Below are 18,927 nucleotides of genomic sequence, written 5' to 3'. Positions count from 1 at the left end.
CTCTTGTTATATGAAATGCCCGTTGTCATGATTCTGACTTACAAGACACTACTCGATTGAACAATGGAGTGCTTTCTGTATGGAAACCCTAGTAAATATGTCTCGGAGGAGGTGATCTCAGAACTAGCAAGAACCTGAGATTTAGTAGATTCAAACTCAGAGGTCCAGCTAGGAAACTCATATCGCTTTTCTCTCGTTGAGCTTGTTTGAAGTTTCACATCATACTCCCTGGTAAAGATGTTAAGTTCTCATATATCCTTTTAAAATCCATAAAATAGGCCTGAAAGACCTATCTTGTTTCTCAGCTCGATAAAGCTTTGCATACATAAAAAATACGAAAACATTCCCTTTCCCAGAATACAAAAATCTAGATAGTCCATCATTCCTTCACATATTCCACATGATTAATTAACCAAGTACCTCACTGTTGATGGAGTTCCGTATGCAGAACACTAGGCATCCTCTCAACCATGTTTGCTTTGAATCGTCTTCAGACGAATCTTGGTGAGATGATCATCTTTATCAATGCTTCGCAATAGACGAATTGTCTTACTCCAATCAAAATAGTTATCAGACCCATTAAGCTTATGTTCCAAATTTTTGACATACAGGAACCATATCAATTATAGACTTATCAGTCATGGTAAGAAGACAAAATAGCCAACAAAAACTCTTCAAAGAACGAACTCTATACCAACAGAAACCCAAGAAAATTGTTTTGACCAGCTAAGCTACTGAGGAACTAATCACGCAGAATTGTCGAAATAACAAGACGGAAGTCAGGAAGGGTGATCAAAGTTCAGGGAATGGTCAAAAGCAGAAGAGGCTTCTTCCTATGCAGCGTGGAAAAACGGCCACTCTCCAAGGTGACTCACAAATAATACTCACCTTGGGCATAAAAGAAAAAAAAAACGAATTGAAAAGAACAACCTATATTGCTTTGATACCATGTTACAACACAAGAACTGATATATATTTTTCTTATTGTATTGACAAATAATCATCAATATATATAGGAAAATAAAGACTATCTAGGAAATAAATATTCTAACTTCATATTTTACAGATTTTGTTCCTAACATGTATTGATTACAATCTTAATATCCTATTATAGATTTATACACTTATCATGCAATACTTGTAAGATTTTGCATGATTATCTAAACAAACTTGAAAAACACTCAAACACGCCTGTGATCTCATAAAACAATTATGAAAATGTCAAGCATTTTTTCCAAATTAACCAATTCTCACAAATATCCCCACAAACCACTAAGTAATATGATTTTCAAGCTCTTATCACACTTCTTCTCCTTTCTTTTCTCTTTCCTTTTCCTTTTTCTTTCCTTCTTCTTTCTTTCCTTTCCTTTCTCTTCCTTTTTTCTTTAGTTCTTCTACCTCTTCTATGGCATGACAAATCCTGTCTCGCTCCCCCTCTCCAAGCCGCCTTTTCTTTGCGAAATGAGACTGTGAGATTTTGTTCTTATGGTTGCTCGGTTTTTGTTGTTTTTTACATTATCATTAAGGTTTGGAAGAACTAGTGGGTTGCTTTGATTGAATTTTTTTTTTTTTTTTTTTTTTTAGTATTGTTGGTGGTTGTTTTTGGACTAACACGTTAAACAGCCGAATCAAGCTCAGCATCTCGAGCTGACTTCAAGCCTAGTTTCCAGCTCGTGGACCACGCTCGAGCTCAAGTTTGCTAAATTTTCCCAACCAGTTTCAAGTTTTGTAGTGTTTGACTCGACTCGTATATCCCACTTAAGAGTGAAGTGTGTGATTTTTTGAATTTCTTTGAGATTTGAGATTTGAGATAGCTAAGAATCTCATTCCTTTGATTTATTAATTATCACTAATTATAGATTTATCTCATTCCTTTGAATTTATTAAAGTAATTAAATAAAATTGTCATCGTAAATTGAAAGAAAGGTAGAAAACATTCGACCAACGATCGAGTAATAAAAATTCATATAAAACCACCACCTGGTGGTCCAATAGTCGATTAAGACTCTTGATATATTACTCCAAATGTCCTGAGTTCAATCTTGTTTTTATAGGATGGTTTATTGAGGGATTTACCTGACTAACAACTTCAAGGTTTAGTTGAGGTGCGCAAATGTGGTTCAAACCCGTTGGTCAATAAAAAAAAAAAAAAAATCATATAAGATTCGTTTCTAGCCGCAACCAATTTCACAAGTTTATCTACTGCCAATTAACTTTCAATTTTGTGTCGGGTATTTAATATTTATAATAACCCTCACTTTGTTATTATTGGATTAATTATAAGTATTTGTCAAACTGAATCATCCCAAGCTTCATATTAATTTAATTTACAATATGAACTTAGTTAGCATGCAATAAACAGGTTAATCGAATCTAATAAGCCAACCAATCTTTAGTTTTGTTAGATACTATTAAATCTTTACCTCTAACCTAAATGTGACTTCCATAAAACATAATTACTATATTTACTATTTTTACAGAGCTTTTTTTTTTTTTTTTAATGAAAAAAATTTCGTATATTACTAGGATGTATAATAGAAAAAAGCTAATGACAAAATCTATCTTACATACATCATACATTATAAACAAAGCCTATACTTTATCCATACATGGTTGTAGAGGATATTTGCACCTCCTGCTCCAATCCAACTCCACAGTCAAAGAAAGACAAAAATAATTTAAAAACAAAAACAGCAGAACTCCATTTTCTTGATGATCGTCATTAGTCTCCTATTCACATAACGTCACACTTAAGCGTTTGGCTGAATTAGCCGTCCGAATCCTAACTCTAATATTATAATAATACCCATGTGTTTGATATTGAATAACAAATTCAGAATGGATTCACACTCACTCTCTCCTCCCTTCGCTTTAAATCTCTTCACCCTCTCCTCCTTCTTGTTGTTTGTTGGTTTGAGTAGAATTGAGCGTAGTTATGAAGAGATACGAATGGAGAAACTCTGGGATTTCGAGGTGGGAGGGTGGAAGAGAAGTTATTTTGGGGTTGGATGGGAACCACCTCACTGTCTGCATTTTATGCCCTTAATATCCTTGTCTGACCCTCTCCCTGACCCTCTTCCGCTTCTTGCTCGTGCCGTCGCTGCTGCTCCATCACACACAGCGTCGGCGGTACTACTTCTTTTTTATGTTTTACTCATGGCATTGGATTTGATTTCCAATAGGAATTGTGTCTGGAATTTTGTTGACAGTTAATTTCTTTATTCTGTTGTTAATTAGTTTTCGAAAAGATTTTTAGTTTTTTGCGATTGGGGATTCTGCTAATTGCGTTGATTTCTTAATATTTGAATTTGTTTGTATGACTGCTACAAAATTACATTTTGTAATGTTTGTAGACTTCTTAGGTTTTTTTTTTTTTTTTTTTTTTTTTTTTTTTTTTAAACATAATAGCTAAAAAAAGATATAAACTTATGCTTCTGTATTTTTATACATCTGAAATCATCCTAACTTATAAAGCTTCTATTGATGTCTTCAAAGAGGGTCTTGCTTCGAGTAAAACTCATGGCTACATTTGTGGCGACAATTGATTTGGAGAATCTTGATTTGATATATGTTGGCTATGTTATGGTCAATGTGGGTGGGAAGACTTTTTGAAATTTGCTGTGAGTTTTAGGGTTGATAATGGTTTGTTAGAACGGAGTAAACTATTGCAATTGTTGGCAAATTGTCAAAAATTTGTTAGTGTATTTACTGGTATTCATGTGTTTGAAAGACAGCTATTTTGTTGACCACCGCTATTGAATTGTTAGTTTGTCTGTGAATAAGGTCCTACTTTTTCTCTTTTGGGCATTGTAGAGCAATGCTCTAGTTGTTTTTCTTAATATACAACAATTGAATGTTAGATCTTAGTTTTCCTTTCTGGTGTTTCTGTTCATGTTTTGGTTCACGCACCGATTTTTGTGTAATTTATACATAACTACTATGAAAAGACTTAACATTCTAATGTGTTGGCAATGCAAGGGATAAACATATGAAGAGCATGTTCATTAGTCATTTTATTCGAATGATCCTCGATTTTTTTATTTTACAGAAGATGCTGCACGGGAGACTTGGAGCTAGTAATGGCCGACGCCCTTTCAAGTCGGTTCCAATCGAGCTGCAGTTCGAGCTGTTTGCTTGCAGTGTCTGGTGTTAACCATCCCACGATCAGTCAAAGAATACTGAATTGGCTTAGGTTTGCTCGCCTAAGCCATATTTTGCTTTTTCAATATTGTGATTAACTGATTTTGTATTTAAGGATAGTGTTATTTGTAATGTTGATTGATATGGAAATATTGCAAAAGTTGGAATATGAAAGCAATGAGTATGCTTCTTTACTTTTAATGAAAGATTGAAGGCATCTATGCCTTCTCAAATTGTGATTACATGGTAGACTGTACATAGGTCACAACAACTTTTTAAAGGATTAAATGACTTGTAAGGTAGTTGTTCTTCTCTTCCTATCCTTTTGTGCTGGCCAACTTCAGGCCTTTGCTGCTTAACATTATTTAGTTTAGCTGTCTATAATGCCAGATAATTATTTTTTTTTTCTTGTTCTACATCTGAATATTTTATTTAATAATCCATTTTCTAATGTTTTTAGCGTGTTGATTTGTGCCAGAGATAATTTCCCAGCAATGTAGACTATATGTCCATAACGACGCTGTGGCAGCTTTAGCTAGTGGACAATGGGAAGCTTCACGGATGTGTTCTAATTGCTGGTACAGGACAATTGCTTATGGTTTACAGAAGATGGCAAGAAGCCCGGGCTGCTGGTGCGGACCTATTCTAGGTGATTGGAGGTATATCCTTGTAACAGTTCTAGGTATGAGCTATCTTTTGGTTATGCAAAATGAATTTTCAAAGTGAAAATTGTGGATTCATCTCATCGATGATCTACGTGCACAAAACGAGATACTTTGCCAGGTTTATAAAGTATCACTTTTATTCTCAGGCATGAAACCTTCTGATCTATGCACTTCAGTTTTTGGCCTCAATTGATAATGAGGGACAGTTTCTTTGTCATTGGTTGGAGAAGACTTACTCTAGAAAACAAACCATATTCTGACATCAAAAAAAAAAAAAAAAAAAATACTAATTGTAAATTTATGCTTTCCGTAATCCTAAAAGAAGATCGTAGTTTTTCTTCTTGTTTGTCCCAAAATTAGTGCCATAGGGTGGACAATTTGATTTTGGACAAATTTAGATGTACAGGAAGAGATTTAGATATTGAAATTTTATTAGGATTTCAAATGAAATTTGTTGGACGGTGAATTTTGAATATTTCTGAAGTAAATGACGGTCATAAGTAAACCGTACATAAGCAAACTTTTTGTTGATATACTTTTTGAGAATGTTTTTACATTTTTCTCTGTGTCTATGCATTTGTGTATTTGTTCATAGAATGTGCCCTATATAACTGATCTTTGTTCACTTGCAGTGGATATGGTATAGCTGCACCGGCATTAACTGCGTAATAGGGCTTATGATGGTCGTGGCGCACATCAATGCTCATCTCATATCTTAAGGACACTTCACTTTCTTCCCGCTGATGAATTAATCGGGTATATGCTCTAGAATTAATATCTATTTCGTGCGGAAAAAATTCTATTGCATATCACTATCTACTCTAATGCTCTTATCCCTTGAAGGTACAGCGAAACTGTTAGCAATCTATGAGAGAGAAACCAATTTTGATCTGGCATGATGTACCTTTATGGTCTTCTGTTGGAGAGGTCACCTCAAAACACTTAACTATCCTACCATTTCATTCTAGGAGTCTGGAGATGTTATGGTTCATTTTGCTCACTTGTAAAGTTATTTTTCTCTCAACTTAAAATCCTTGTTTTTTTCCTTCCTATCCTGAAATCAGCATGGTCCCACACCTTTCCCACCTTATTGAGGAGAATCTTTCTCCAAATTCCTCATATGTTCTCCACCCCCATGCTTATTTTGTTTTCTTTCTTGGCTTTGCCCTAATTCTTTACATTGCTTTAATGTATTATCTGGGATATGGTCCCATTCTCTTACATTCCATAATATTGCATGATTCTTCTTAATACCTCTGTATTTTTATCTCATTATTCTTGTAAAGGTACTGATTAAACTTAGGAATTACTTATTTTAAGTTTTTGGTTGTCTATTGTAGTTGGGCTAATCTTGCAATGTTGTTAAATGTCCGGTGCATACATACTCTTATTTTTTCTTAATGTATACCTGTTTTTTTATGTGTTGTGTGAAATTTATTTTAGGAGGAACAAATGGGTGAATAGAAAATTTATGGAATTTTTATTTTATAATATATCTTTTTGAATTTCTCTCTCTCTCTCCTTTTCTTCTAATGTAACAATTTATCTGCAAAATTGTTTAGGAGACAGATGTGTTGTAGCTATCTATTTAAATTTGTAGTGTTGAGAAAGTCTTTAGAGAACTTCTTCTTATGAATTGGATCTGTACTGCCACGACATATTGTATATCTATTCTGTTTCACAAACTTGTTCTCGCACTGGTATTTAGGTGGACCTATGCTGATCCATCTTGGGCTCGCATTGCTGCACTTGTTCCGGTTGTTGTATCTTGTGCAGAGGCAGGCTGATGAAGTTGCAAATACATATTCTGCTAGATTCGGTACAAGAGTTGCTTTAAGTGTGAAAGCTGTTGTTAAGAGACTTGGTTTGTGTGGCGAGGTACACTCAATTTTAAAGAATATGTGCCACCTTTTGTTTTTGTGTTTTCATAAATTTGGCGTCTTATATTTATACTTTGTATGAAAGATTTGACTTTTCCCTTAAGATATTTGCTGCTGTATGTCAAAGAAGGAGTTTTGATACAATGTTCAAAGAGGAGCGAGGAAAATTTTCAACACTTTAACGCTATGTTAATTTGATCATTGTGGTTTTGCTTTTAAGCTGATAACATTAGTTAACAACCAGGTAATATTAAGCATGTAACCAGTGGTGAAACTTGAATGATAAGAAATATGTGTGTTTTAAATGTATGAAGTTGTTTCCTTCTGTAAACTGGGCTACTTCCAGACCCTACAACCTTAATTTGCCAGAAAACTTGTGAGATATCATATCCCAAGTAGTGGCTGAAGGAGATTTAGTCCTTGACCTCTTAGTTGTACCTAGGGGTTTTACTACTAATCCCAATCCATAGGGGTTATAATTATCGATAGAACTATTAACATTGTGCTAATCAGGAGAAATATTTTTTTTGTTGTACCCCTGTCAGTTCTTATGTTCTTGCCATATCAAAGGTACTTCTTATGAAAAAAGAAAAGAAATGGTAATGGATAATTCTGTCATCTAATCTATGATAGCTCTACCATAAAATCCTTTCATTGCATTGGGCTAAGTCTGTGAATAAATCATCATGCAGAAGGAAAAAATTCCTTTCCTCTTGTCATGGTTGGGGTGTTCTTGAAGCAAACAAAAGCTGGGATAGGAAAAGAGTCATAAAATACATCTCTAAGGAGTTTCCTGGAGCTTTTCATTAGACCAAAGGTATGCATCTAGTCGGTTACATGTAATCTCCTGGCAGCTGCTTAAGTATATAATGCAGGTGACATTGTAGACATTGGTTGTACGAATTATCAGCTCTTGTTAACCAAGTTAAGAAGCTGTTAGCGGCTGGAACTGAATTTTATGTATAAGATTTTAGTGAAATTTTCACAATCAGAACCTAAATGAAAAAAAGGATATCTTAGCAACATAGCTCGGTTAGGAGGAAGCGATGATACACAGGCACAAGGAAAAAGATTTCTGATCAAGACTGCATCTCCTGATATACAGACGTTACTTCTCTTGTTGATATAAGAGTCTGTTCTGTAACTTCTGTTCAAGTGGATTGGCTTATAGAGTTTATTATGTGTAGTTCCACTTAGATACATGAGTGCAAAGCCTAATCATAAAAGGGTTACAGATTTGCCTAGAGCATAATCTTACATATAGAGTATGGTGCAATTGAAATTAAATATGAATGATTTATCGTTTCACCTTTATCTGATTGGTTGCGGATGTGATTTCTTTCATATTTTGATATATACAATTCGTGCTCCGGTTTTCTTGTACTGACATCAGGTTTGAGCCTGCTGTGGGGCAGCATTGCTGGCTTGGATACATATTGAATGAAGACTGACTCATGTTGATTAAGAAGAGTTTAATTGTACGTAGCAAGGACAAATTGGAAGAAAACAAGCAGTGTGAATAAAAGTGATTGAAGTATTTTTCTCCGTACATGGTAGGTATTTATATTAATTTAGGTTGGAGATGATGTGTTTTAATTTTTTTTTTTTTTTTTTTTTCTCATTGCATACATATGTGTTAGCTTCTTGTGTAAGTACTTGCCATGCAAGTGTAAACCATGCTCATCTGAATATTATGAAAGCTTGCGCTATTGCTTCCATCTTTTTCACTGTTTGTTAGATTAAGCTTATTTCACCATAAGGTCATTAAGCCTGTCGGCTGCTGTTTGAGAGGCACATTTTTTATTTAAAAAATCAATCTTCCTGCATCATAACTGATAAAAAATTAAAAGTTTTATATTTGGATTGGGTTTGGTTTGTATTAACAGTGTAAGAATACATTTACCATAACTTATTAGCCTGTTTACACTTTATATAGGTTGAGATGCATAAGGAAAAAAAAAAAAATCCTAAATCCTTGGGGTAATTTGGGAAAAATGGACTTGGTGTGTATTTGTTGGTCGTTTTATATTTCTCATAATGCCTTATACCGACTGGAAAACCAAAAGTTGCTAATTCAGCAAGCAACCAGCATCCTTAAGGACCTTGACCTTAGCATCTTTAATGGTGTTCTTTATTTTGAAGAGCATATTTTATATAAATAAATAGTATTTTTATTAATTTTAAATATAAAATATATAATTTTTATTCAAATTCAATAGACTCTTTAAATTTAATGAAGGTGCTCTTTATTTTTAAGAAAGAGACTTAATAGGAGAGAGAATTAATAAATAAAATACATAAGTACTTGTAATTTTTTTTAATTAAAATTAGGATAAATAGTGAAATTTGATTCCTTAAATGTGGAGAGTTAAACTCGCTCTCTAATTTATATTTTAAAGATAAAGAGCATATTGGACTTTTGTTTTTATGGATAAATTCTTTATAATAAAGAGTTTAGGTCATATAAAGAGTCATTTGGAGATGCTCTAAATATTCTATTGTGCATTGCTGGCCGGGTTAACTCAATAATTAATAATTTATCCTTTATTTTTTTTTATTTTTTTGTCTCTGAAAACCCGAGGACATATTCGTACTTTAAATGAAACTACAAAGGCAAAAAAATATAATGTATTATTGTGTAACTAGAGCTGAGGAAAATCTCAATACAACATTTGTAATCAACAGAAGATTAACCATTGAGTGGGAACAAGATATTCCAATAATTGGCCAAAGCCCATTTCAGAAAGCAAACTATCAAGTCTGCCCAGTTGGTTGTGTTGACTTGAAATCAAGTGGGACATAAAGTTTGTGGCATTGCAGGATTTGAAGATGACCAGACAACACATATTGGCTCCAACTTGTGGACACAAAATGGCTTTGGCCACAAGCTTGAAAAGAGTGGACCATCAATCTCTTTCTACCTTCCAACATCAAAGAAAAAGGATGTCAGGCAAGAGAAGAGATATCTCTGTAAACTAGAGAATTGTCTGTACCACTATCTTTGAGTGGCATCTATTTATATGGTTAGATATGCTTATTATTATTATTCTTATGGGTCCAAGTCCAACACAACTTGCCCAGGCAGATAATTTTGGTTCAAAATGATTCCCTGAAAAATGATTATCTTTGTTGGGTTTAAAAGAAGATAAAAGAAAAGAACTTCTCCGGATGAATTAATCGGGTATATGCTCTAGAATTAATATCTATTTCGTGCAGGAAAAAATTCTATATGCATTATCACTATCTACTTAAGTCTTATCCCTTGAAGGATAGCACGAAACGTTAGCAATCTATGAGAGAGAAAACCAATTTTGATCTGGCATGATGTACCTTTATGGTCTTCGTTGGAGAGGTCACCTCAAAAACACTTAACTATCAACCATTTCATTCTAGGAGTATGGAGATTGATGGTTCATTTTGCTCACTTGTAAAAGTTATTTTTCTCTCAACTTAAAATCTGTTTTTTCCTTCCTATCCTGAAACAGCATGGTCCCACACCTTTCCCACCTTATTGAGGAGAATCTTTCTCAAACTCCTCATTGTTCTCCACCCCCATGCTATTTTGTTTCTTTTCTTGGCTTTGCCTAATTTCTTTACATTGCTTTAAGTTATGTACTGGGATATTGTCACATTCTCTTACATTCCATAATATTGCAGATTCTTCTTAAATTACCTCTGTACTTTTATCTCATTATTCTTGTAAAAGGTACTGATTCAAACTTAGATTACTTTTAAGTTTATGGTTGTCTATTGTAGTTGGGCTAAATGCTAATGTTGTTAAGTCCGGTGCATACATACTCTTATTTTCTTAATGTTCACCTGTTTTTTATGTGTTTGTGTGAAATTTTTTTAGGAGGAACAAATGGGTGAATAGAAATTTTGGATTTTTATTTATATATATATCTTTTGAATTTCTCTTCTCTCTCTTTTCTTCTAATGTAACAATTTATCTGAAAAATGTTTAGGGGAACAGATGTGGTTTGTAGCTATCTATTAAAATTTGTAGTGTGAAGAAAGTACTTAGTATATTTTCTTCTGAAATTGGATCTGATCTGCCACCGACATATGTAATATCTATTCTGTTTCACAACTTGTTCTCGCACTGGTATTTAGGTGGACCTATGCTGATCCATCTTGGGCTCGCATTGCTGCACTTGTTCCGGGTGTGTATCTTGTGCAGAGGCAGGCGATGAAGTTGCGAATAATATTCTGCTAGATCGGTACAAGAGTTGGCTTTAAGTGTGAAAGCTGTTGTTAAGAGACTTGGTTTGTGGTGGCGAAGGTACACTCAAATTTTAAAGAATATGTGCCACCTTTTGTTTGTGTTTTTCATAAATTTGGGCTTATATTTATACTTTGTATGAAAGGATTTGACTTTTCCCTTAAGATATTTGCTGCTGTATGTCAAAGAAGGAGGTGATACAATGTTCAAGAGGAGCAGAGGAAAATTTTCAACACTTTAACGCTATGTTAATTTGATCATGTGGGTTTGCTTTAAGCCTGGATATTAATAGTATACAACCTAGGTAATATTAAGCATGTAAAACATGGTGAAACTTGAATGATAAGAAATATTGTGTTTTAAATGTATGAAGTTGTTTCCTTCTGTAACTGGGGACTTCCAGACCCTACAACCTTATTTGCCAGAAAACTTGTGAGATATAATATCCAAGTAGGTGGCGAAGGAGATTTAGTCCTTGACTCTTAGTTGTAACCTAGGGGTTTTATACTAATCATCATAGGGGTATAATTACGATAGACACTTAACATTGTGCTAATCAGGAGAAATATTTTTTGTTTGTTACCCCTGTCAGTTCTATCTTGCAAATAATAAAAGGTAACTTTTATGAAAAAAGAAAAGAAATGTAATGGATAATTCTGTCATCTAATCTATGATAGCTCTACCATAAATCCTTCATTGCAATGGGCTAAGTTGTGAATAAATCATTGCAGAAGGAAAAAAATTCCTTCCTCTTGTCATGGTTGGTGGTGTTTGAAGCAAACAAAAGCTGGGATATAGGAAAAGAAGTCATAAATACATCTCTAAGGAGTTTCCTGGAGCAGTTTCAATTAGACCCAGGTATGCATCTAGTCTGTTACAATGTAATCTCTCTGGCAGGCATTAAGTATATAATGCGGTGACAATTGTAGACATTGGCTTTGTACGAATTATCAGCTCTTGATTAACCAAAGTTAAGAAGCGTTAAGCTGCTGGAACTGAATTTTATGTATAAAGATTTTAGTGAAAATTTTCACAATCAAGAACCTAAATGAAAAAAAGCGATATCTTAGCACAATAGCTCATGGTTAGGAGGAGCGATGATACACAGGCACAAGGAAAAAGATTTCTGATCAAGACTTGCATCTCTGATATAAGACGTATTCCTTGTTTGAATAAAGAGTTGTTCTGTAACTTGTTCAAGTGGATTGGCTTATAGAGTTATTATGTGTAGTTCCACTTAGATACATGAGTGCATAAGCCTATCATAAAAGGGTTACGCAGTTTTGCCTAGAGCAAAATCTACATATAGAGTATGGTGCAAATTAGAAATTAAATATTGAATTGATTTATCGTTTACCTTTATCTGATTGGTTGCGGATGTGATTTCTTTATATCTTGATATATACAATTCGTGCTCCTGTTTTCTTGTACTGACACTAGGTGAGCCTGCTGTGGGGGCAGCATGCTGGCTGGAATACATATATGAATGAAAGATGACTTTCATGTGATAAGAGAGTTTATTGTACAGAGCAAGGACAAATTGGAAGGAAAACAAGCAGTGTGAAATAAAAGTGATTGAAGTATATTTTTCTCCTACATGGTTAGTATTTATATTAATTTAGTGTTGGTAGATTGATGTTTTTAAATTTTTTTTTTTTTTTTTTTTTTCAATTGCATACATATGTGTTAGCTCTTGTGTAAGTACTTGCACATGCAAGTGTAAACCATGCTCATCTGATATTATGAAAGCTTGCGCATTTGCTCATCTTTTCACTGTTTGTTAGATTAAGCTTATTTCACCATAAGGTCATTAAGCCTGTCGGCTGCTGTTGTGAGACGACATTTTTTATTTAAAAAACCTTCCTGCATCATAAACTGATAAAAAATTAAAAGTTTTATATTGGATGGGTTTGGTTTGTATTAACGTGTAAAGATAGCATTTACCATACTTAATTAGCCTGTTTACAACTTATATAGGTTGAGATGCATAAGGAAAAAAAAAAAATCCTAAATCCTTGGGGGTAATTTGGGAAAATGACTTGGTGTGTATTTGTTGGTCGTTTTATATGGGTTGATAATGGTTTGTTAGAACGGAGTAAACTATTGCAATATGTTGGCAAATTGTCAAAAATTTGTTAAGTGTTATTTACTGGTATTTCATGTGTTTGAAAGACAGCTATTTTGTTGACCACTTGCTATTGAATTGTTAGTTTGTCTGTGAAGTATGGTCCTAGTTTTTCTCTTTTTGGGCATTGTAGAGCAATGCTCTTGTTGTTTTTCTTAATATATAAACAATTGAATGTTAGATCTTAGTTTTCCTTTCTGGTGTTTCTGTTCATGTTTTTGGTTCACTTAAGTAGCACCGATTTTTGTGTAATTTAATACATAACTACTATGAAAAGACTTAACATTCTAATGTGTATGGCAATGCAAGGGATAAAACATATGAAGAGCATGTATCATTAGTCATTTTATTCGAATGATCCTCGATTTTTTTATTTTACAGAAGATGCTGCACGGGAGACATTGGAGCTAGTAATGGCCGACGCCCTTTCAAAGTCAGGTTCCAATCGAGCTGCAGTTCGAGCTGTTTGTCTTGCAGTGTCTGGTGTTAACCATCCCACAGATCAGCAAAGAATACTGAATTGGCTTAGGTTTGCTCGCTAAGCATATTTTGCTTTTTCAATATTGTGATTAACTAGGATTTTGTATTTTAAGGATAGTGTTATTTGTAATGTTGAATTGATATGGAAAATATTGCAAAAAGGTTGGAATATGGAAAGCAGATGAGTATGCTTCTTTACTTTTAATGAAAGATTGAATGCATGCTATGCCTTCTCAAACTTGTGATTACATGGTAGACTGTACAATAGGTCAACAAACAACTTTTTAAAGGATTAAAATGACTTGGTAAGGTAGTTGTTCTTCTCTTCCTATCCTTTTGTGCTGGCAACTTCAGGCCTTTGCTGCTTAACAATTATTTAGTTTTAGCTGTCTATAATGCCATGATAATATATTTTTTTTTCTTGTTCTACATCTGAATATTTTATTTAATAATCCATTTTCTAATGTTTTAGCGTATTGATTTGTGCAGAGATATATTTCCCAGCAATGTAAGACTATATGTCCATAACGACGCTGTGGCAGCTTTAGCTAGTGGAACAATGGGAAAGCTTCACGGATGTGTTCTAATTGCTGGTACAGGGACAATTGCTTATGGGTTTACAGAAGATGGCAGAGAAGCCCGGGCTGCTGGTGCGGGACCTATTCTAGGTGATTGGGGAAGGTATATACTTGTAACAGTTCTAGGTATTGAGGCTATCTTTTGGTTATGCAAAATGAATTTTTCAAGTGAAAAATTGTGGATTCATCTCATCAGATGATCTACGTGGATCAAAACGAGATCACTTTGCCAGGGTTTATAAAGTATCACTTTATTCTCAGGCATGAAACCTTCTGATCTATGCACTTCAGTTTTGGCCTCAATGGATAATGAGGGACAGTTTCTTTGTCATTGGTTGGAGAAGACATTACTCTCAGAAAACAAACCATATTCCTGACATTCAAAAAAAAAAAAAAAAATACTAAATTTGTAAATTTATGCTTTCCGTAATCCTAAAAGAAGAGTCGTAGTTTTCTTCTTTGTTTGTCCCAAAATTAAGTGCCACATAGGGGTGGACAATTTGATTTTGGACAAATTTAGATGTACAGGAAAGAGATTTAGATATTGAAATTTTATTAGGATTTCAAATGAAATTTGTTGGACGGTGAAATTTGAATAATTTCTGAAGTAAATGACGGTCATAAGGTAAGACCGTACATAAGCAAACTTTTGTTGATATACTTTTTGAGAATGTTTCTTACATTTTTCTCTGTGTCTATGCATTTGTGTATTTGTTCATAATGTGCCCTATATGAACTGATCTTTGGTTCACTTGCAGTGGATATGGTATAGCTGCACAGGCATTAACTGCAGTAATAAGGGCTTATGATGGTCGTGGCGCACATACAATGCTTACATCTCATATCTTAAGGACACTTCATCTTTNACGAGATCACTTTGCCAGGGTTTATAAAGTATCACTTTATTCTCAGGCATGAAACCTTCTGATCTATGCACTTCAGTTCTGGCCTCAATGGATAATGAGGGACAGTTTCTTTGTCATTGGTTGGAGAAGACGTTACTCTCAGAAAACAAACCATATTCCCGAAATTCAAAAAAAAAAAAAAAAAAATACTAAATTTGTAAATTTATGCTTTCCGTAATCCTAAAAGAAGAGTCGTAGTTTTCTTCTTTGTTTGTCCCAAAATTAAGTGTCACACAGGGGTGGACAATTTGATTTTGGACAAATTTAGATGTACAGGAAAGAGATTTAGATATTGAAATTTTATTAGGATTTCAAATGAAATTTTTTGGACAGTGAAATTTGAATAATTTCTGAAGTAAATGATGGTCATAAGGTAAGACCATGCATAAGCAAACTTTTGTTGATATACTTTTTGAGAATGTTTCTTACATTTTTCTCTGTGTCTATGCATTTGTGTATTTGTTTATAATGTGCCCTATATGAACTGATCTTTGGTTCACTTGCAGTGGATATGGTATAGCTGCACAGGCATTAACTGCAGTAATAAGGGCTTATGATGGTCGTGGCGCACATACAACGCTTACATCTCATATCTTAAGGACACTTCATCTTTCTTCTCCTGATGAATTAATCGGGTATATGCTCTAGAATTAATATCCATTTCGTGCAGGAAAAAATTCTACATGCATTATCACTATCTACTCTAATGCTCTTAACCCTTGAAGGATAAGCAACGAAACTGTTAGCAATCTATGAGAGAGAAAACCAATTTTGATCTGGCATGATGCACCTTTATGGTCTTCTGTTGGAGAGGTCACCTCAAACACTAACTATCCTAACCATTTCATTCTAGGAGTCTAGGAGATGTTATGGTTCATTTTGCTCACTTGTAAAAGTTATTTTTCTCTCAACTTCTCTCAACTTAAAATCCTTGTTTTTTTCCTTCCTATCCTGAAATCAGCATGGTCCCACACCTTTCCCACCTTATTGAGGAGAATCTTTCTCCAAATTCCTCATATGTTCTCCACCCCCATGCTTATTTTGTTTCTTTTCTTGGCTTTGCCCTAATTTCTTTACATTGCTTTAAGTTATGTATCTGGGATATTGTCACATTCTCTTACATTCCATAATATTGCATGATTCTTCTTAAATTACCTCTGTATTTTTATCTCATTATTCTTGTAAAAGGTACTGATTCAAACTTAGGAATTACTTATTTTAAGTTTATTGGTTGTCTATTGTAGTTGGGCTAAATGCTAATGTTGTTAAATGTCCGGTGCATACATACTCTTATTTTTCTTAATGTTAACCTGTTTTTTATGTGTTTGTGTGAAATTTATTTTAGGAGGAACAAATGGGTGAATAGAAAATTTATGGAATTTTTATTTTATATATATATCTTTTGAATTTCTCTCTCTCTCTCTCTCTTTTCTTCTAATGTAACAATTTATCTGAAAATTGTTTAGGAGGAACAGATGTGGTTTGTAGCTATCTATTTAAAATTTGTAGTGTTGAAAGAAAGTACTTAGATATATCTTCTTCTGAAATTGGATCTGTACTGCACACGACATATTGTAATATCTATTCTGTTTCACAAACTTGTTCTCGCACTGGTATTTAGGTGGACCTATGCTGATCCATCTTGGGCTCGCATTGCTGCACTTGTTCCGGTTGTGGTATCTTGTGCAGAGGCAGGCGATGAAGTTGCGAATAAGATTCTGCTAGATTCGGTACAAGAGTTGGCTTTAAGTGTGAAAGCTGTTGTTAAGAGACTTGGTTTGTGTGGCGAAGGTACACTCAAATTTTAAAGAATATGTGCCACCTTTTGTTTTGTGTTTTCATAAATTTGGGCTTTATATTTATGCTTTGTATGAAAGGATTTGACTTTTCCCTTAAGATATTTGCTGCTGTATGTCAAAGAAGGAGTTTGATACAATGTTCAAGAGGAGCAGAGGGAAAATTTTCAACACTTTAACGCTATGTTAATTTGATCATTGTGGTTTTGCTTTTAAGCCTGGATATTACATAGTATACAACCTAGGTAATATTAAGCATGTAAAACATGGTGAAACTTGAATGATAAGAAATATTGTGTTTTAAATGTATGAAGTTGTTTCCTTCTGTAAACTGGGGCTACTTCCAGACCCTACAACCTTATTTGCCAGAAAACTTGTGAGATATAATATCCCAAGTAGGTGGCCGAAGGAGATTTAGTCCTTGACCTCTTAGTTGTAACCTAGGGGTTTTACTACTAATCCCAATCCATAGGGGTTATAATTATCGATAGACACTATTAACATTGTGCTAATCAGGAGAAATATTTTTTTGTTTGTGACCCCTGTCAGTTCTTATGTTCTTGCAAATAATAAAAGGTAACTTCTTATGAAAAAAGAAAAGAAATATTAATGGATAATTCTGTCATCTAATCTATGATAGCTCTACCATAAATCCTTTCATTGCATTGGGCTAAGTCTGTGAATAAATCATTGCAGAAGGAAAAAATTCCTTTCCTCTTGTCATGGTTGGTGGTGTTCTTGAAGCAAACAAAAGCTGGGATATAGGAAAAGAAGTCATAAAATACATCTCTAAGGAGTTTCCTGGAGCAGTTTCAATTAGACCAAAGGTATGCATCTAGTCTGTTACAATGTAATCTTTCCGGGAGCTGCATTAAGTATATAATGCAGGTGACAATTGTAGACATTGGGCTTTGTACAAATTATCAGCTCTTGATTAACCAAAGTTAAGAAGCTGTTAAGCTGCTGGAACTGAATTTTATGTATAAAGATTTTAGTGAAAATTTTCACAATCAAGAACCTAAATGAAAAAAACGATATCTTAGCAACATAGCTCATGGTTAGGAGGAAGCGATGATACACAGGCACAAGGAAAAAGATTTCTGATCAAGACTTGCATCTCCTGATATAAGACGTACTTCTCTTGTTTGAATAAAGAGTATGTTCTGTAACTTCTGTTCAAGTGGATTGGCTTATAGAGTTTATTATGTGTAGTTCCACTTAGATACATGAGTGCATAAGCCTAATCATAAGAAAGGGTTACAGATTTTGCCTAGAGCAATAATCTTACATATAGAGTATGGTGCAAATTAGAAATTAAATATTGAATTGATTTATCGTTTACCTTTATCTGATTGGTTGCGGATGTGATTTCTTTCATATCGTTGATCTATACAAATTCGTGCTCCTGTTTTCTTGTACTGACATCAGGTTGAGCCTGCTGTGGGGGCAGCATTGCTGGCTTGGAATACATATATGAATGAAAGATGACTTCATGTTGATTAAGAAGAGTTTAATTGTACAGTAGCAAGGACAAATTGGAAGGAAAACAAGCAGTGTGAAATAAAAGTGATTGAAGTATATTTTTCTCCGTACATGGTTAGGTATTTATATTAATTTAGTGTTGGTAGATTGATGTTTTTAAATTTTTTTTTTTTTTTTTTTTTCTCAATTGCATACATATGTGTTAGCTTCTTGTGTAAGTACTTGCACATGCAAGTGTAAACCATGCTCATCTGAATATTATGAAAGCTTGCGCTATTTGCTTCATCTGTTTTCACTGTTTGTTAGATTAAGCTTATTTTCACCATAAGGTCATTAAGCCTGTCGGCTGCTGTTGTGAGAGGCACATTTTTTATTTAAAAAATCAATCTTCCTGCATCATAAACTGATAAAAAATTAAAAGTTTTATATTTGGATTGGGTTTGGTTTGTATTAACAGTGTAAAGAATAGCATTTACCATAACTTAATTAGCCTGTTTACAACTTTATATAGGTTGAGATGCATAAGGAAAAAAAAAAAAATCCTAAATCCTTGGGGGTAATTTGGGAAAAATGGACTTGGTGTGTATTGTTGGTCGTTTTATATTTCTCATAATGCCTTATACCGACTGGAAAACCAAAAGTTGCTAATTCAGC

General features: G+C 34.0%; 1 protein-coding gene and 1 pseudogene across 1 annotated transcript; both read left to right on the top strand.

Annotated features, from left to right (window-relative positions):
• Positions 1 to 2,935: 2,935 nt before the first annotated feature.
• On the top strand, positions 2,936 to 18,558 carry LOC116114814 (N-acetyl-D-glucosamine kinase-like). Its single transcript, XM_031400965.1, is given in 10 exon segments — positions 2,936 to 3,032; positions 3,035 to 3,100; positions 3,103 to 3,129; positions 13,414 to 13,561; positions 14,002 to 14,193; positions 14,849 to 14,941; positions 15,595 to 15,630; positions 16,617 to 16,786; positions 17,488 to 17,618; positions 18,220 to 18,558. Coding segments are annotated over 10 exon segments (1,020 nt in total). The 3' UTR covers positions 18,280 to 18,558.
• On the top strand, positions 4,080 to 6,867 carry LOC116114422 (annotated as a pseudogene).
• Positions 18,559 to 18,927: the final 369 nt, after the last annotated feature.

The sequence above is a fragment of the Pistacia vera genome, unplaced genomic scaffold, assembly GCF_008641045.1.
Source record: "Pistacia vera cultivar Batoury unplaced genomic scaffold, PisVer_v2 Contig122, whole genome shotgun sequence".
Taxonomy (NCBI): domain Eukaryota; kingdom Viridiplantae; phylum Streptophyta; class Magnoliopsida; order Sapindales; family Anacardiaceae; genus Pistacia; species Pistacia vera.
This window is presented reverse-complemented; position numbering and strand designations above follow the sequence as displayed.